The sequence below is a fragment of the Poecile atricapillus genome, chromosome 18 (genome assembly GCF_030490865.1).
Source record: "Poecile atricapillus isolate bPoeAtr1 chromosome 18, bPoeAtr1.hap1, whole genome shotgun sequence".
Classification (NCBI taxonomy): Eukaryota; Metazoa; Chordata; class Aves; order Passeriformes; family Paridae; genus Poecile; species Poecile atricapillus.
Genome location: NC_081266.1, coordinates 7707998 through 7728794, shown reverse-complemented (window position 1 = coordinate 7728794; position 20797 = coordinate 7707998). Strand labels below are relative to the sequence as shown.

The following is a 20797-nucleotide window of genomic DNA, read 5'->3' as shown; positions in this document are numbered from 1 at the left end:
ATTGTTTGCAGAAAGATATTGCTCAGCCCAAGCTGCTGGGCATAGCTTTTAGTTTATGATCCTTGCCATTTCTCAAGAAGTGTTAGGGCTATACTGCACCTGTTTAAAAAGAAAAATTGTACATCAATGCACCATAAAGTAGTGCCCTGGGAGGCTCCAAGCAGCTATGAGCCCTGTAAACAGTTTTAGTAGAGGTTTGCATCTCAGAGAATATGACACAAAATCTCACATTTGCTTAATCACCTTAAAACTTGCAATACAAAGAAACCAGTAAGTAAATTAAAACTACTGTTCCATGCGTTTTTTAACTTGTTCTTAAGGTCAAATTAAATTAAGTGAAAACACAGTGCTGATGTTTAGAGATATCAACCCATAATAACATTGCCCTTCACTTGTGTTGCAAAAGTAATTTTCCTAATGTGATAAAATATAAAGTATTCTCGTTTGCTTGTTGCTGTTGTTACATCAGATTTTCCTGCTTAGTCGCCTATAAAGCTTGGTAAATTTAGCAATAGTCTCATTATGTGCAATCATGTAATTTGGTTCATCATGTGGAAGCTGCTATTTGAAGCTGACTGTTCGATGTGCCTAATTTCAGTTGCACTTTTAAACCCACGTATCCTGAAAGTGTGGCCTAGGACTCACCTGAGGACTGAGAGATCCTGGCTTATCTGTAGTTCAGACTTCCAGGGGCCACAGGGTTGCAGCTCCTGTAGCATCCTCTGCACAGCTTGATTCAGTGCATTAAAATATACAAGCATCATATAGCACCAAATTTGGGGCTGTTTCTGGATGATGGGTTGAGTCATAAAGAGAAAATTTTGAACCGCTGCCAAAACCATACCAAGAAAATACCAACCCTGTTTAAAAAAGGCAATGGTGGGCAATGGGCAATATGAACACTCTGAAGTTTGGTTTCTGTTGTTAAAGGTAAAACAAAATTCCTGTGTATATTAACATAAAATCATGTCTTTATCTACATTAACACTTAGATCAAAGCAGGAGTGCATGTTGTGTTTTGTTTTGGAGGCTTTTTTCGTTTTGTTTGAGGTTTTTCTAGACAAGGTTTCCAGTTATTCCTACTTGCTGCATGTTGGTTCATGATGCAGAGCAATTTTAGCTAGCACAGATGGGATTCCTTTCAGATTAAACAGATGATGCACTCTGGGAGCACTTCATGTATTCCACCCATTCATTGGTTTTGAGACTACGGAACCAGAGCTCTTCAGAAGTAACCCCACCAAAAACATGTGTTTATATATCATATTATAAATATCAGGTCCATTGTACCAGCTGCTTCATTCCTATTTGTGTTGTTTGCTTGAGAATATTTTAAAATGATCATCAAAGCAGTGAAGGAATGAGTAATTTTTGCAGTGAAAACAATTTTGTGTGTTTTCCACTTGCAATAAGGATTTTTGCATTATGTCAAATGTTCATTCAATGCATTCATATTATCTCCCAGGAAAATGTAATAAGGTCCTCTTTATGAATTATTATGAGTCACTTGAACTGCTTAAAGTCTTCTTTTTTCATTCCTACCAAACCATCCTTTTAAGTAAATGACTTCTTATCATTCTCTGTTTAACACATGTCATGGGTTCATAATGTCATAATTCATTGCTGATTTGACTTCTGCATTTTCTATTTGGAATGTGACAAGAAGCTCCAATGCACTGGAATAGGGGGAAATTTCATTAAACAGGTCTATTTCAATGTTGGCTTTATCTCATGAATTACAATATCCTGTTGATGAGAAGTGTGATATTTTATTATTGGTGCTGCAGCAAACTGAAAATGTTTTGAACTGCCAAGGAAAGGAAAAAATCTGTCAGGTGTATTCTTAGAATAATCACCAGTACTTGAGGATTAAGCTCCAAGAGAGTGTGTGCTCACATAAATTTAAGAACACTTTTAAAATTGCTTCTAGTTCTATAAATTTATATGTATTTTCACTGAGTATTCTAACTAAACTAAAGCTTCTTAATCTTCTGGGTGAGATGTTTTTGTGATGAATTCTGCACCATAACTAAGGTTAGATACAATCCTGAGGTTTTGACTTCTGCACCAGATCTTTGATAGCAGGTTTGGAGTGCAGGGTCTTGCTGCTGTAGAGAAACTAGGATGTGAATTCAGTTCTTGCAGAGAGAAGGATCTCTTATTTCATATTCTCCAAGGTCTAATTTAGAAAGAAAAGGGAAGAGAGGTATAGCAATGTAAAAAAGATCTATAGATTAGTTCTTAAAAGAGGGTGCAGTTCTAAAGAGTGTACTGTTTTTGTGCACAAATAATTCGTTATTGAGTATCACTTAATTTAAGGGAAATAACAGGATCCTACATATGAATTGAAAGATGTAGATATCTTAAGCTCATTTGAAATTTTTTTTAACTTTTTTTTATAAAATGTTATCAAATCTAATTCACTAAAATCAATACTGATATAATTTTACAGTGGCCTTAAACTTCCAAACACCGGGAACACAAATGGAATTGCAAGATGGAAAATTCCTGGACAATGGTGGTTGTGGCTATGTGCTGAAACCTGTATTCTTGAGGGATCGCAATACCACATTTACACCCCGAAATGTGGGAGGATACAGCAAACCAATGTCTCTGTCAATAAGGGTAAGATGACTGAAGTGTTGTTTTGTTCCATGAAAATGGGAAAGCAAATTTTATGTATTTCAGATGCAATTATTATCTAATTTTTTTCCCCATTTTATTCCTATTCCTGTTTGTTGGGAACTAATGTTTTCAACACGATGGTAAAACTCTCACAGAGTATCAACTGCTGCTTGGGTGCTTTCCCATCTGTATTTCACTTATGCTTGCTAAAAATATGTAGGGGTTCAGAGCCTCCAGGAGACTGTAAAAATACATGATTTTTAAGGATGCTGTACAAATAAATATAAATAATGTAGCTGAAAAAGGGGCCAGACAATTGTGCATGTGGAAGCTGAACTGAAAACACAGAATTCAAATGTGCACTTTGGGTGTTATTTCTTTCACTATCAATAATACCACCTGTACTATTATAATGTTAATTGACAAATGGAAATTTTTAAAGATAAGATAGGAAGCTTTATGCTTCTTTTAAGTCTCATTATCTTTCTATGCATATATAAAAGACTATTTATAATCCTTAAATGGTATAAATAAGGGTGAAAGGAGGGATGAATTAATAAGTCTTTGAATTATTTCTACTTCTCCCAAATTATAATGTGATTGACTTCCCAAAAATACTTGAAATGCATGCCATTTACAAATAAATGATTAGATAAGGCCTTTATTTTGAGGTCAAGTAGATTTGTTATAATTGTTCACTAATTAGAAAAGTCCCTTTTCCCAATGAAAAAGTAATATTTCTGATTACACAGAATACCACTTGCATAAATGCTATTTAATTAGCATATAATTAGTGTGTAATTGCTATTTTGTTTCTTTCAGAGTAATAAATAGCAGAGATAAAACAATAGTTAGTGACAATTATAAAATACTTACATAATGCACGCACCTAATCAAGAACATTCTAGTGTCCTGACAGTGAGCATACCAATTGTGAATAGACATTGCTGGATGATTTCAGGCAGCCAGGCAAATACATCACTTATTTTAGCCCTAATTTGTATGAAGCTGGAATTAGGATGAGGAGAAACCCTGAATTGTAATGCAGGAGACAGACAAAACCATTGTCAATGCAGAGGAAGTGTCTGAGTTTGGAAGGAGCTGGAGAAGAGAAAGGCTGTGTTTAAGATTGAGGACTTTAGACTGAGACTTCAGGCTGGATAGTGCGGGCTGCAGAGAGGCAATGGCATCCCACTGGCTGAGGGAATGAAGGGCACAGAGAGCCCCATTCATAGCCAGCGGCAAAAACCAGGAAATTGTGGTTGAAGACAAAAGCAATTTGGAGCAGGAGTCAAAGGAAAAGCAGCTTCTGCTGAAAAAGTTACTAATCAGATGAATGCAGAAATGACAACAGAAAGCAAAGATAGAAAACATCTAAAGGGCAAATCTCTCTGAACGAATGAATGAATGAACGAATGAAGAATAGAAAAATCACATAGGGCCTGATGTTACTGAATTCCTTATCCTTAACCCAATGTGCCACAATTCCCATCAAGAGGCATAGAGCCTTTGAAGCAGAAATAGGGATGTTCAAGGTGCTTCCTAAATTTTTACATCACTCTGTATCTCTGCTTCACCTTGGATGTCAAAAATTGATTTGATTTATGGATTTGGGTCATGGTGTGCTTGAAAGAACTCACTCTTTTCCCATGCCAGGGGAGGCTTAGGCTAGGTCTAGCAGTGGGTCATGCAGGCCTTGGCAATGGCCCTCAGGAAATGGCAAGGAATCTCCCATGTCCTTAGTGGGCAGCCCATCAGTGACTGCAAAGATTCCTGGTGAAGGCAGCAGCTTTTCCTTAGGAAGAAAGAGCATCAGTGTTTGCCAAGCCACTGCTCTTCAGTATTTCAGGCTAGAACTTCTCTGGGGGCAAGGTGCTACAAGCACTGGAAAATATCAAAGCAAAGTGTGGGATTTGTGGGTTTTGATTTTTGGGGTGGTTGACAGGGGAATAAGAATCTCTTATGATGCTTAGGCCTGAGACCAGGGTCAGGAGTCATATCTTTCACCTGGACTTTCAGGCTTGTATATCTCTCTCAATACATGTTATATACTGATTCCTAAAAGGCTGATTACTGCACAGATGTTGACTCTTTCCTAGCTACCCTGAAATATAGATAAAAAGCAGACAAAGTTGTGACTTTCATAAATCCTGTCTTAGTCTGGGTGCCAGATTACAGGGCAGTCTGAGACAAAATTTCCTGGTTTTGGAAATTTTGGTCAAAACACATCAGGAAGCTCACTGAATGAAGAGTTTTTGTCTAATACTAAGGAATACTGTGCAAGAGATGAGGCACAGGTGAGGCAGTCTGCTACATACCCTGTAGCACAATGCTGATGTCACGGTGGGTCTTGATGCTGATCCACTCCACACAGATTGGAATTCATGAGCTCGATAGCAGAAAATGTAAAAATCACTGTAGGCTGATTCCAATAGGATTATTTTGTACAGTAGCAAAATATAATTTTTATGTATAGCTATTGAATAAAAAAACCTGAAAATTATTGTTTAAAATATTATTTCAGTTATTTATTTATCTATATATTTATTTATTTATAAAGAGGGTGGTGAAACACTGGCACAGGCAGCCCAGAGAGGTTATGTGTATCCCATCCCTCTAACCATTCAAGGTCAGTTTGGACTGGGCTCAGACCAATCTGATCTAGTTAAAACATGCTCCTAAACCACAATATTTCTAAAAAAAATTATATATATATATATAAGTAAATTAGATAGGAAGCACCATATTCTTGATTCCACTGTGTTTATTACACCAGTTTATGACTGGCATATACTTAAAGTAATTTCTTTTGAAAGCTATTTCTATTATGGTGACTATATGGCTGTGGTGAATTAGTTCGTTCTTACAGTTATTTCAATATAACTTTAATTTTCCAGCTGATCAGTGGCCATCAGTTACCACCCAGCAGCATCTCAAGGACAAACAAAGCTGACCCCATAGTGCAGATAGAAATCTATGGTGTACCAGAGGACCAAACAAGAAAGAAATCTAGTATTGTAAGAAGCAATGGTGAGCATCAGTCTGCTCCTCGAGGCTGTGAACAAAGCACAACAACATTTTATAAGGAAACACCAACTTTGCATCCCAAGGAGTTATAGAAAATGCAATTATTTCTCTCTAGACTAGGATTTCCTGGCACAAAATCTGTAGCAGAAGTTCATGCTCTGTGTGCCATTTTTCTAGACTGATAGATTAAGGAAGCACAAACACACAGCTGGGAGCACTCCCCCTTTCTAAAGGAAGGTGGAATTTTTTTTTTTTTGCACACTGCTGTGGGCTCATCCTGGACAGCAGCTCAGCTCCAAAGAGCTGCTTGCTTGTTCTCCTCTAGTTGGATGGGAAGAGGGCTGGAAAGGCCAAAATGAGAAAACCCTCGGGTAGAGAAGAAGACAGTTTGATAGATAAAGCAAAAGCTGCCCACACAAGCAAAGCAAAATAAGGAATTCATTCACCACTTCCCATGGGCAGGCAGGTGTAGAGCCATTCCCAGGGAAACAAGGCTTCATTTTGGAGCTCTGAGGTTACTTGGGAAGACAGACACTGCAATTCTGAATGCCCTCCCTTCCTCCTTCCCCCCAGCTGTGAGCATGACACCATTTGTAAGGAACATCCCCTTGGCCAGCTGGGGTCAGCTGTACCACTTGTGCCTCCTCCCAACTTCCTGGGTACCCCCAGCCCCCTCACTGGGATGGGGAGGCTGCTCTGCAGTGAGAAAGACAGAAATCTCGACACTGTGGAAGCCCTGTTCAGTAATAGCTCAAACACTGGGGTGTAGTCAGTGCTGTTTGAGTCAAAAATCCAAAATGCAGCACCATAGGGGTTGACATGAAGAAAGTTAACCCTATCCCAGCCTTAACCACTTAACTTAATGACGAGGTTTTCTTAAGAAATTGCTGTAACTTCATCACTCGTCTCATTTGAAGTCTCTGGTAGGAGTAATCCCTTAATTGCTTGACAGGTGAAGTGTGTACTCTTTGTAGCTGTCTGTGAGCACTCCCTTATCTTTATAATACAGATCTTGATGTCTCAGACTACAAGCTTTCTGTGATCTCATTTTGTCTGTGCCTCTGTCTTCTATGCTTCCTTTTTCTTTTTTATAGATAGCTGCTGTTTAAAATCAGCCCCTGAATTTCTTTTCCCTGTATGAACATTGCTAAAGACCAGGGAAACCCCTCCTGTTCCACATTCTCTTTTTGTATTTCTGGTCAAGTGAACGTTCTACTACCTGAATTTATTCATTTCCAACACTGTGAAAGGAGAAACTTTGGCAAAAGCATGAAACTGGTATGGCTATAGGAAAATTTAAGCTGAGCAGAAGTTCTTAACCTGGCTATCCTTGTCTCATTTTTCTCTCTTTTAAGGGATGACACCAACTATCTTAGGCTTTTGCCCCACTACAATCAGTGGGAGTTTAGTTATTTGTTTAAATGGGCACAGATACCTAGGATAAAAGAAACTCTTTACCAGTTCAAACTAGTGATAGCAGCTTAGTTATAGAGTAGAAAAAAAAGAAATCATATTTTAATCCTGTTTCTTTTCTCCTTTAATTAGCTTTGAGCCCTAAATGGAATGAAACATTCTCTTTTATCATCCAAGTTCCAGAACTGGCAATGATACGCTTCTGCGTTCAGGATGAGATTTCTCTGTGTAACAACGAATTCCTTGGCCAGTACACTTTACCTGTGATGAGCCTGAATACAGGTAATATTTTTATGTCAACCACCTATAACAGCTCAAAAAAATCTGCAACATTCCAGGCTTTTTTTGTTACTGTAGCATTGAGAGACTTCAGCACTATGTTTATTTTCTAGAGCACGATTTTGTAACAAAATGAATAAATGGCACTCTCTGTTTTTGAAATAAACATATTCTCTGAATGCAAATCCATGATGTTGAAATCAGAACAATATTAATGGCAGGTGATTCTTCCCACTGCAGTGTTCCATTCTAGATGGAAACTGCCCAGGTGGTATTTTAATTCATTGCAAGAAGTGAGACTAGTCAGAGCTGCTATGAAGACAGTGGTTTTGTGCACTTAGATAAGTTCAAAACCCAATACCAAATTAAAACAAAATCAACCACCAAAACCCCCTCAGGTAACCTATCTGCAACTTTTCAGAGTGGAGCACAATGGTTAAAAATAGGGCAAAATATTCATGGTATTTTTCTTGCTGGAGTTTCTTTTGTTAAGCCAGTAGAGTTCCTGGAACTTTTGTAATGAAAAGGCTGCTCATAAAGAGCAGACACAGAAGCCAATAGGCCAAGGAGAAAGGCTTATGTAAAATGGCTGTTTACTACACTGGCTTTCCAAAGCCATTTCTGACAAAACAAACAGCTTTTATTAGTGAATAAAGACGGCAAGGCAAAACACTGGAGCTGGCAACAGGCACCACACCTTTTTTATTAAGCTTAACAGGATTTGAAATGGTGCATTTTTTTTCCCTCATGTTTGGAAGTCATAAAGCTGCTTGTGATTCTTAGTTGAGGCTGAGGAGTTATACAAGAAAAATGACATTACTCTTAGAGCTCAGTTGTTTTTCTACAACATGAATTTTTACACTGATAACCTTTTCGTTTCCTTTTATTTGTATACTTCAGGATAATGAAAGAACACTCAACCTAACAATTCACAATATCTGAGACAAATTCAAATATCAGGCACTGCTGCTTACAAGTACTTGCAAAATTATTGATTGAGGCTTTTTTAGATACAAATTTTCAGTGAGGCTTAATGTCTTTATAATTTTGGTTACAAATGAGGGATTCATATTTTGGAAAAGTAAGAGCAGTAGATTTCTGAGGAAACATTTTCAGTGCAATAATTAAAATTCTAGGGAGTGAGTCTAGGTACAAAAATTATAAATGATGCCAAACAAATTGCCCCAATCCCCACTTAACACAATATAAAAAAAGTAATTTGCTATCAGAATGCCCAGAGGCCATAAATAAAATGCTTCTAAGAGGTAAAGTGATAAATAATTTCAAAATTTATTACAATTTATTACAAGCATTCATTGCAATGCTTAACATTGAGATCTCTGAAAGCAGGTCTGGAACGATGGTTTTGCTTTAGGTACCCAAGTACTCTCTAAACAGTGAAATAGGAAAATAATGTTCTTGCAGAGGGAGTCACAACAAGCAGAAGACAAGGCAAGAACTGCCTAATATGCTGGAGAGTGAGCATGGATTTCAGTCTTAGTCTTCACCATTCCAATTGCTTAAATCTGTACTACAGGACTGTCCCCAGGTCCCTAGGATTCATATCCCTGAGGTTTCCCTGAGGGCAAGTTGCTTCCAAAAGCTGAGCAGTGCTTACATCTTTTATTTTCTTTGACAGCCAGAGGGGCAAAGTTGTGCCATTTCCTCCCTCCTCTGCATTTTCTTTTGAAAGGATTCAAATCTATATCCACACTGCCTTCCTTTCCCCAGCAGCAGACTCCCAACTACCTGTAGACTCCACTGGGGAGGAATGCTCGCTGTCCAGCTGCAGCAGAATTTGATTTTCCATGTAGTGATTCTGTAGCTATACTCAGAGGGGCTGAAATTGAGAAAAATTCTCTACCTGGGTGGTTAAAGGCAAATAGGAGGGGGGAGTCCTCTCTTACAGTCCCTGTGCCAATGAATCTGCCATGGTGAATACTAATACAGGACAGGAACTCAATTTTTAACTCTATTATCATGGGATCCAAGAGTAGTTAATCATTTAATGCAAATTGGGGCAATTTCAATAACGAAAAAGAAGTTTTACTTCTCTCAGGAAACTTTGTAGAATCTTCTGTAGGTAGGGGCTAGAACACAAGTCTTCAGAAATTAGTCTTAGTCTTTGAAGTGTATCTTTGGATAGGAAATCAACCAAGCCTTCCACATATTGTGTGCATGCCTTAAAAACTGATCTCAAATGCTTTAATATTTGCTGCCTAGAATCTGAACCTTAAATACCAGAGGAACTTATGTGTAGTGTGACAGAACAAGGGGAAATGGCTCAAGCTGTGCCAGGGAAGGTTCAGTTGGACATCAGGGAGAATTTTGTCACTGGTAGGGTTGTCCATTATTAGAAAGAGCTGCTCAGACAGGAGGTGGAACCACCATCTCTGAAGGTGTTCAAGAAACAATTGGATGTGGCACTCAGTGCCATGCCCTGGTTCACAAGGAGGTGTTCAGTCAAAGGCTGGACTTGATGATCTTAGAGCTCTTTTCCAATCTAAACAATTCTATGATTCTGTATGAAAGAAGCAAGAAATTCCAAACCCAGGTAAATGTGGCTCCCAAAGACTCCACAGGCATCCACACACACCTAAAGAGGGATTTTGAAAACTGCAGTTCAGAACATGGATACTTCTACAAAACAGACTTACTTAAATAGCTGGAATTATTTACATATATACATAGAAAAAACACAGAATTTTTTTTAACCATAAGTGACATTGTCACTTGTTATTAAATAAGGGACATTTAGTCATATAAAGCAGTACAGGCCGGGATTTTTAAGAAAAAGTTGTTTTGTTTTCTAAGCAGGTAAGTGAATTATGTTTGAAATTGAGAACTATGGCTTTTCCAAATGCTTCAACAACCAGATGAACACGTAGCTTCATGATGGCATGACCTATCTCTGATAAAGTGAATTACTCATATGAAATTAACTTTTTAAGAAGTCATGGTAGAAAGTCTTACACTTCACTTTTTTCTGCCTCAGCTGCACAGTGCATGGCTGCTGCAGCACCGTTCTGTAGGTGCTATCATTGCTGATTCACAAGTTCTTTCATTTGCTCTCAAAACAATGTGTGCAGCACATAACCTGGGATGTTACAATGTAAGTTTGCCCATGTTTAAATATCACTGGGCTGAAAGTCTTCCATTTGAAAAAATATCACATCCTGCAAAACACTGGGCTTTTTCACTCTGACACCAAAAATACCAGAATTGAAATACTATATATATATAAATGAGAAAAACCAGCACAAATGATATTCAGTTCTAGTATAATTTCATTTTATTTTAAAGAGCTACTTACAGAATCATAAATTATGCCTTGTTTGCATTGGTGATCATAAAAACACTCCATCATAATATTTGTGCTTGTGGTTTATACGCTAATAAAGGTGTCATTATATTTACAGGTTACCGTAACATTCCATTGATATCCAAAGAAGGCATCAAGCTGGAACCTGCATCTTTGTTTGTTCATATCTGGTACTATTAGTGATATCTTTCTGCACAAGAAATCATTCTGGAGGATTGCCCCCTGCTCCAATAAAATAACATCTCTGGCTTCGCAACAGCCCCAGTGGCCTGATTCCCAGAGAGGCACATTCACAATGATTTTGTGAAGCCAGAGGGAATATTATGGAGGGGGTATCCCAAATAAGGGCTGCTGTCCTTGGCCCTACTGCTGTTTTTCTGTAGGAGAAGACTGGGTCTGAGAAAACCTAAGGAGCCTTGAGGTGCACAGGTCCATGGGACGTGATGAGAAACATCCACAGGTCCTGAGGAAACTGGCCTGAGCCGCGATCCCTCACTTGGGAAGTCAGGGCAGGTTGGGGAAGTTCCCACTGATGGAAAAAGTGGAAACATAGCCCACATCTGCTATCAAAATCAGCGTTGAGGGAGGTGATTTTACCCTCCTAGTCTGCTCTCAGGAGATCCCACTTGGGAAGTTGCATTTAGCTTTGGGGCCTCCAACACAAGAAAGAGGTTGATCTTTTGGAGAGAGTCTAGAGGAGGGTCATGAAAATGATCAGAGGTGTGGAGCACCTCTGCTGTGAGGAAAGGTTGAGAGAGTTGGAGCTGTTCAGCCTAGAGAAGAAAAGGCTCCAGGGAAACCTTATAGAACCTTCCAGTAGAAGGGTATGTAGCGATTGGAAAAGGGTGGATGGCTTTAAACTGAAAGATTAAACTGTAATTTACATTTAACTGTAAATTAAACTGTAAGTTTAACTGGGTATAAGGAAGAAATTATTTACTGTGAGGGTGGTGAGGCACTGGCACAGGTTTCCAGAGAAGTTGTGGACTCCTCATCCCTGGAAGAGTTCAAAACCAGTAGGATGGGGCTCTGAGCAACCTACAAAGTGTCTCTGGCCATGGCATGGGGTTGGAATGAGATGATCTTTAAAATCCCTCCCAACCCAAGCCATTCTGTGATTCAATTATTCTATGAATGTTTAGAAACAATTAATAAACACTGAATGCTTTTGAATATTTTAAAAATTGAGTTAATGTCAGTTGAAGCTAATTTCAAATTTATGATTAATTATTGAGTGAGAATAATAATCCAATACATATAAGAGATCATGCTAATTTTTTAGGATATAAGCATGTGAATTTGGCATTTTTATTTGTATTGAACAACATCTCTTACCATTGTAGCTTTTCAAGGGGACAGGAAAAATTATACATACAATGTTCCCTTTAAATTTGGAAAAAGTGGGCTCTGACTGAATTATTCCTCTTTAGTGCCCACTGTCATTTTCTTACCTGAAAAAACAGTTTTCAGAAAAAAATTAAAATCATAAAAAAATCATATGCTAGTATTGGTACCTTTCCTTAGCTTAGTCTTGAATGTTCTGCTGCTAAAGCAAGATAAAAAAATTCATGGAGAGTTTGTAAAGAACCATATTCCTCATAGGAGCAGGGAGCTCAGGATACATCTTACTGGGAACTCAGGAAGTTGGAAACACAGTATTCCGAGGAGAACTGGAGAGTTTTAGAAAAATCAAGGGTTGATTATGTGTGTGAAATCTAGGAGGACAACTACTTGCTTAACATCAGTGTAGATCTTACCCATAAGACACAATTTTCCCATCTTCCTTTCAGAACTGAAGCATTGTTGACCTTCCACAGGACTACAGTTACACAACTAATGGCAGATTTGTCACTCAAATATGATTTTTTTTTAAAAAAGGATGTTATATCAACAAGTTTCTTTAATACCAAATAATATTGCTTAAGTTTACAGACAGTTCTGATGATAGATTTTAATGCTCTTTTTCTTTATTGTTATTCTAATGCTGTTTCATTAAATGTTGCTCTAAGATGGAAAATCAGGGCATGTGGTAAACAAGTGTTAGAAAATGTCACAGGAAATAACACTGTTAGAAAATTGCATTATAGTTTTAATAAGGAAACAGACAGTAGACTAAGAGGAATCTAAAATCAATATTGGAATGTAAGGTCAGGTGATTCCACAACTTTGTAAGCTGGTCTCAGTGTGTTTTCTGTGCTTGAATGACAAGGCACTTGATTTGTCTCCCATGAGACCCTATAGTACAAAAATGTTTGGTGTCCTGATCTTTGTAGTGATGATATTCTGTGTGCCAGCCAATATCCTTTGCATGTGGCGAATATTTTACAGTTTCTCACAGCTCTGAATAGATGAATAATATTAATATCCAAACAGAGTTCCCCTGACCTCCCCTTACTGAGGAGGAGCTTAGTACATCAGTTTGACTAGGGAAAGTATTTTTAGATAAAACCTGATCAAGTCCATTTGTTTGATGCTGAGAAAAACTCCAGCTTATTTTATTTCCTAACACTCCAAGTCCCACTTCAGGAGCTTTATACAACTTTCTATTCTGACGACTGCTGTGGGTGTCCTTTGGGAGAAGAAGGCAATTATCTTCACTTCTGGGATTATTACCCCTCTGTTGACCACTTTTCCACCTGGTAGGACAAATGTCAGATCTGCCCAGTATAAGGGAACTTAAAATTTACAGCAGATCAGACCACAAATCAACACATCTCCTGTGCCTTAAAACTGTGCCCCTGGCCCTGGAAAGGTTTATTTACATGGTCAGTGGGTGTGTGCAAGAGTCTGGCAGTAATGGACAGCTCATTGTGGCTGCCCATATGCCAAATGCTTAAAGAGGTGTTTAAGTGCTTCCTCAAATTAGAGAAAAACAGGGCCCATAATTAGCATCTGTGAACTTAAAGGAACCACTCATGTTCATTATTTAATATATAAATACTCTAAATCTATTCAATGCATGTATTGACTTGAACCCCTTATGCAGCATAGGAGTGCAATGTGGGAAGACTGCTGAACAAATATCTGTGGCATCATGAGCTTAAATAAATCCCCCCTGAAAGCTCACACTCAATATAATCTCTTTATTCATGAACATCAGCTTCTCCCCCCTTCTCTCTTCACACAAATGACCAGTTATATCTGCCTCTTGGATGTCAGAATAAAAAAACAATGATACATATTGTTGACAAATTAATGTCCTGGATTAAATGTGACATTGTATCAAAACTTCTAACATTCTTTAAAAAACCCAAAGTATTGATTGGATAAGATTTAATGTGAAATTTGCTGGACATCTGCAGGGAAATGTATTGGCAGGGAACCATCCCATGGTCCTCTGGTGAACTCATCACATGCAATGATGATAAATTACATCATTACCAGCATTGTTTCAACACCATCAGTGGAATTAATGGGCAAAGAATGCGGCCCCACACACTGAGAATTTAGTATTTTTACTGTACTATTTAATATTAACAAAACCAAGCCCTTCATTGCTGTCATAAGAACTTCTGCATATTGCTACAAGTCCTTAGCACGTGATTCCTTAAACTCACGCTGTCAGGAATCTGTGGCAGGAACATGGTAGCACATTTAAGACAATAGCATTATGAAATGTTAGGATATGTGCTCAGCAGATGACTGCCTATTCTCAAGGGCAACTGAGACAAAATGTACCGTGGGAAATGGGATAAAGAAACATTAGTGAGTGGGCAAATAATTGAATCATCTCGGAGAGCATTTAAATTACACTGTTTCCCAGGGAGTACCACTTTTCTTCATTGAACTGGACACTGCTCAGTTGAATGTTAACAGCTCCCACAAATGTTCCTTTGCTTTTCACAACAAGCTTCAGTACACGGCCTTGGAGCTCTGGGACTCTGTCATATACAATCTGCAATAATATCTAGTGAAATAGAAAAAAAAATACAAGTTTGTTAATCTATTTGACAGGCAAAGCACTTCAAATAGGATGATGATTAATCCAACTTTGTGATAATTGCTTTAAACTTCCATCCAGAATAGTAAGCTATTAACCATGAGCCAAATTCACTTAACTTAGTGAATTTACCTCAGAAATACATTTGACCTTATCTAGTTTATATAAAGAGATTCTACCTTAGAATCACGAGCTTAAGCTCGTGAAATCTGATTACCATTTTAAAATAAATTTGAAACCTGTCTTGAACAATGCTTGAGAAAAAAAAAAATCAGTATTCATAATTTTCCCTGTGAAAACTGGGAAAGATTGGACCCAGTTGAGCAAATGGAAGTTACTAAATTTAGATATATCTGATACTCCAGATGTGCTGTTGATACTTCTCCAAATAAATGAGATGGTAGTTTAGCATGTCTTAAACAATTATTAATGTCTATAGATTTAAAATAGCTTTTAAATTACCTTAATATTGTGAGAACACACAGGGATAAAGTATGAAATTATAATGGTGTAGTTTCTGAATTTTAAAAAAACCCCAAATAATCTGGAGCAATAGCCTAACAAGAATAAATTGCACTTAGAACAAATTCCCATGCTTCAGTCCCTGCATTAATCAAAAACTGTTGAGCAAACTGCATGTGGGCTGATAAAAATATGAAGGAAAATGCTCTCAGAGCGGGCCTGAAAGGTAAGTTTGCTTAAGAGAAGCTCATTTGATCTAAAATTTGTATGGCTGGAAATGTTTTTGCTATTTCACTTGCAGTGGAAAAATGCTTTAAATTTTAATCTCTCTATGCCATTTAAAAAGCAAACGTGGCGACATTCTCTCACTTCAGGAGAATGGAAAACTGAAACTGCCTTAAAGTCATTTGCCTGCTTGGATTTTCCATGGAATCTGAATGCAGGCTGTTACCTATGGCACTGCTGAGGGAAAGGAGAGGCAGACTGAGCCCCTCTGGCTTGGACCTCTGTGGGCTGGACTGATAAACCCTCTCTGTATTTCCACTTGCAATTGCATTCATGGAATGGACAGGACATCAGGTGACCCTCACAGACAGCACCAACAGGACACCAAGAAAGGTCTTACCAGGGGGTTAAAATTCCCTTTTCCATTTAGAAGCCTTTGGAAATAATAGCTTGGGATGGCTGTCATGAAATTTGCACCTGGTGCTTTTTGGTTTTCATGTTTACTGTGCCTAATTTGCCAGATTGCCCATGAATTACAGATTCCACAGCTTCTCTTTTCCTCACCAAAATAAAAGTGAGATGATGAAGAAAATCTGAAAAGCAAGGACAGGCACAGTAAGCAGAATATAATTTAGAATAAGTCTGTGATCTGATGCTGAGGTGATGCTAATGCTATCAAAGAAAGCTGCCTTGTTTCTTTGCCAATGTATTAAAGGTACCAGCTGTTGCTTTAAATCACCAAAACCTACACATATCAGCTGTAAATGTTAAGAAACTGAACTGGGGTAATGAGCAACTTTCAATCTTTGGCCAAAAATAGGCTTTCATCTTTGAGCAATGACAGACTTTTGCAGTGCAGGGTAGGTGGTTTTCAAATTCTCCCAGTAAACTGTTTCTAAAATGGTATTGCAAATTCAGCTGGAGTAAGGATTATTATCAGGATGTAGGGACAGAAGAAAGGTCTGGAGAAAGCTGAATAAGGGTGTGGATAAAACAAATGACACGTTCCAGAATTTGGGAACAGTTAAATCCTGAAATGATTGTGCTGTGAGAATATTTGCCTGCCTTTTACACAGACAGATCCGATGGAGGTGAGTTATATGTGGCCATGCAGCAAATCAGTGGGACAGTTAGGGCTGGAATTCAACTATTGCTGGCTGCAAAAAGAGAAACACTGTTGACCTACAGGAGTCTAATGACATTTTAATCACAAATGAGGGACAGTTGCTTCTCCATAGGTAGCCATGGCACAGTTCCTAGATTTGGTAATTAATCCAAGGCAGTTTTGATGCATGGTGCTGGAGGGAGCAGCCGTGGCTCCTGGTGCAGTTCCCCTCCTCCCCTTTCATCAGACTGGCTGGGGCTGCTCTGCCTTCCTTTTCTCTTTACACTGCATTCCACTTTTCTGTGTTCCTTCTCCTCTTCTCTACCACCATTTCTTAATGCAATATAACATTAACTGCTATGAGTGCCACAAATTCCAAAATCCAAACACAGGCACAAGAGAAAAGAAGGATTTGTTTGCTAAAAGCAGCTCCAAAACATTTGCTGTAATTCATTTTATTGTCAGCCCTCCTGGACTTTCACATCTTCACTCTCACACACGAGTAAAAATCAAACATAAAAAGCAGTTTTGCAAGGTTGATAATTTGCTGTAGGCAGTCATAAGCAATAGAAGTACAAAACTAGAATCAAAAATACCCAAGAGAAGCACATTTCAGATTTTTCTCAGTCTGGAACAAAGAAGGAAATTAATATACAGCTTCCTTCCAGCCATTTGGCTTTAATAAAAACTTATGAACTCATAAAAAAGGCTACTACATTTCTGTACACGGTGTTTTGGACAGCAACTAACTTAAGAGACAGCTGACTTATATTTTTAGTAGTTTTGCTTCCCTGGGGCGGCTTCTGCCTCAGTCTACCAGCCTTGGACAAAAAAATGCATCCAGAATGACATCACATATGGAGGAGCAGAGCTGCTAAAGCACAGGCATCGGGTTGGAAGGGGCCAAGTTCAGTGGAACCATATGTCCCCACTGTGATTAGCACTTCCCAGTGAAAAAGATTGAGCATCTGGGAAGAAGGCTCTCCGTTTTGATTAAGGACATTAAAGCTTTCACGGGATTTCTTTTAACAGCAGCGGAATACTCGTGAACCACAATTAAATCTCCTCCCAGTGACTAGTGACTAACTGCAGACGGGATTTTGGATTTCCTTGCATTCAAAGGTTTCTAAGAGCAATTTGAAAGATAATTGTCTTCCAGTGTTGCTGGCTGGCTCTTATCTGTTGTCCATTTTGGATACCTTACAATGAATGTAATGATATAATCATATTATGTTTGTTTGCTTTAAATATCTTTCAAATGTAAAGGAATTTCTTTAGACAGATTAATTAGATTTATTCCACTCTGATAGCGAAAAAAGAAGGAAAGAACAGAAAAAATAAAGCCTAGTTTCTTGTTATTCCACTGCAGTACTGTAGGGAGGGAAATTTGTCTCAGCTGTGAGCAGCAATACTACTCAGGGAGCCTTCTTACAGAACGCTGGAAGTCATCAGTGTAAGCAGGCAACTTTTGTAATTAACAGATGTGGGAAAAGAGAAATATTACAACTCCAGGACTGAGAAACGAAGAGATAAGCACTGAGACTCTGCTGACTAACCTAACCTTCATCATATCTTATCTATGGAACAGGGTGGAGTGGTAATATTTTCCACACCTTCTACTTTATAGCCTGCTGAAAGAGCATTTGTAAATTGCTTTGAGATCTTTAGGAGATTTGTTACATGTAATAATTATAATCTCCAATCCCACCTACTGTTTCAATCTCATCTGCCCTTACAAATGAACACAGTTTATACCACTTCCCATTCTGCCATAAATGCTTCTCCATACAAATGTTTCCTTTCACCCCAGAGGCATGAGCACTTCAGTGGTGTGTGAAAGAATCATATATAGCTGTGAACTAATGGCATTTTAACATGAAAAGAACCTGGCTATTCATTCTTGTGTTATCATTTAGGACAGTGACAGCCAATTTTCAAATGTTAATTTGAATAACAGCATCCATTCAATTAATACTTTTCATGCTACTGTGCATATCTTCATTCAGAACTGCTGGGTTATGGTGCAATGATGCTTGATCTCATTTGGCTAACGTGTAACTGTGGTTATGGGGTAAGACAGGGCACTGTGAAAAATCCAACTGTTTTCCTGAACAGAGAGACATAAAAGACGCTGTTTCACTTCTGAGAAAGATGCAAAGCAGACAGTCATCACCATTTGTGGTTCTCCTTATGGTACATTCCTTCTTCTTGGTCACCCTCATTGCAATGGCTCTAAAAATGTTGTATTGTTGTTTTGTTTCAAGAGAGGGCAAAGCAAATAGAACAAATTGCACCTGTGTGGGTTGTAGGTGACCTGCTGGGAAGGAGCTCTGCAGAGAAGGACCTGGGGGTTCTGGTGGACAATATGAGCCTGCAGTGTGCCCTCATGGCCAAAAAGGGACCCTGGGGTGCATCAAGAAAAGCATTGACAGGAGGTTGAGGGAGGTGACCCTGCCTTTTTACTCAGCCCTAGTGAGGCACATCTGGAGTGCTGTGTTCAGTTCCAAGCTCAGCAGATGAAGAAAAGCAGGGAACCACTGGAGTGAGTCCAGTGAAGGGCTATGGAGATGGTGAGGAGACTGGGGCATCCCTCTCATGAGAAAACTCTGAGTGAGCTGGGCTCACCCTGGAAAAGAGACAGCTGAGAGGGGACCTCATCCATGTCTGTCAGCATCTGCAGGAAGAGGTCAGGGAATGTACCAGGATCTGCTCCATGAGGCCCAAAAATGGGACAAGAGGCAACAGGAGGAACAGATACCCAGGAAGCTCCACCTGAATGGGAGGAAGAACTTCCTTGTGCAGTGATTGAGCACTGGAGCAGATTGCCCAGAGAGGCTGTGGAGAATCCCTCACCGGTGATATCCCAGAACCATCTGGACACAATCCTGTGCCACGTGCTCTGGGATGGCCCTGCTGGAGCTGGGAGGTGGCACCAGATGACCACTGTGGGCCCTTCCAGCCTGACCCCTTCCATGATTCCATGAAACAAGAAGGGGTGGAAGAAAGTGAATGGTACTCACAAGTTCATTGTAAGTAGGGTCAGAGCCTCTTGGAGCTGTTCTTGTTTTCCTTCGACTGACCTCATAAGGATCTGGCAGAAGATAAAATTCAGCGTGTGCACTTGGGGCAGAGCCATCTGGGAGGTGCTGGAAAATAAGAAGGTCATAAATATGAGTGTCCATGTTCTAGCAAAGAAAACAAATAAAAAGTACCAAATGAAATCTGTGTTTTTAGCAGACATAAAAACATGTTGCATTTTCAGTATTCAGTATTCCACTGGAGCGCCAGTGGAATAACAAGCATTAGTAGAATTCAGCTTAAAATGGAATCAGGAAAATAAAAAATAAATAACACAAAGACAAGGTAAAAATATCTGTCTTTAATATTTTCATTCTGATGGAAAAAATCCTTAAGCCTCAATCTACTCTAACTCATCTTAATCTGATACAAAGTCTGGCCTTTCCACTTTCCAGAGCAAGGCACAGGAACTGGATTTTAGATGGTAAGCTCCTACTGATTTTAACCCCCAAGTATCTGTGCTGATATTGGGGAGACCGATGGTTTCTAAGGGTGTTTTGTAAAACATATTGCTATAGAAGAGCCAGGAGCATTTCCTGCAGCAATACGGGCAGAACAGGATTCTTACAGCAGCCTTTCTGATCTCGCCCATCACACAGCTGCAATCTCTAATTTTCCAGTTCAGGTTACTGAATGATATTCCAGATATTCCATCTTATACGGCAGCAACTCGAGATCAGAGACAATCTATTAACCAGGCTCAGTCATCAACACCAGCCAGTGCTGGTGGGTGGAGAATTTTTTGATAACTTCTGAGGAGCTGCAAAGTCATTCCTAAAGCAGATTACAATTACTCAGGAAACACATGATATTACTTGAGGCTTCAAAAGAACACACAAGAAACATAAAAATTAAAAACTACGGAGCAAGCACGTGCCATTTAATGCTTGGCTTATAATTAAATACAAACCCTTGTGTTGGTTACACAGTATACAGTCAGAAAGCACAAAATGGAGTGTATCAAAATATCAATAATTTTGATCATATAATCAGCATTTTAGACAGGAAGTTTGCCTGTCAGCAGCCAAGCAATGCAGTGACATGATGCAAATGAGAATACAGGCAAAAAGAAGAGAACTTAAAACATTTGGAGCCAATGAACCCAAAGGATTATACAGGCACTTGCATTTCTATCTCCTGTTGTAGTTTTACACCTGGCTCAGGATGAAGAAATTTCTCAGATTTTGATTATTCACAGTATGTGTCTGGAAATGTGGGGCTTTCTACAGCATTACCAACATCATATCCCTGGGATAGAAGAAACTGCTGTCTCCTAGCAATAAATAATTTCTCTGTTGGGAAGGAAAACAGTGCTTGTGTG

At 38.9% G+C, this 20797-nt stretch overlaps 1 protein-coding gene across 1 annotated transcript in view; it reads left to right on the top strand.

Moving 5' to 3' along the window:
• LOC131586066 (1-phosphatidylinositol 4,5-bisphosphate phosphodiesterase zeta-1-like) overlaps positions 1 to 14567 on the top strand; it is a 49174-nt gene extending 34607 nt beyond the window's left edge. Inside the window, exons 10-13 of the mRNA XM_058852803.1 lie at positions 2453 to 2625; positions 5523 to 5655; positions 7198 to 7347; positions 10764 to 14567. Of these exons, the coding sequence (XP_058708786.1) occupies positions 2453 to 2625; positions 5523 to 5655; positions 7198 to 7347; positions 10764 to 10846 (539 nt within the window). The 3' untranslated portion in view covers positions 10847 to 14567. The remainder of the gene's footprint in view (positions 1 to 2452; positions 2626 to 5522; positions 5656 to 7197; positions 7348 to 10763) is intronic.
• The last annotated feature ends 6230 nt before the right edge of the window (positions 14568 to 20797 follow it).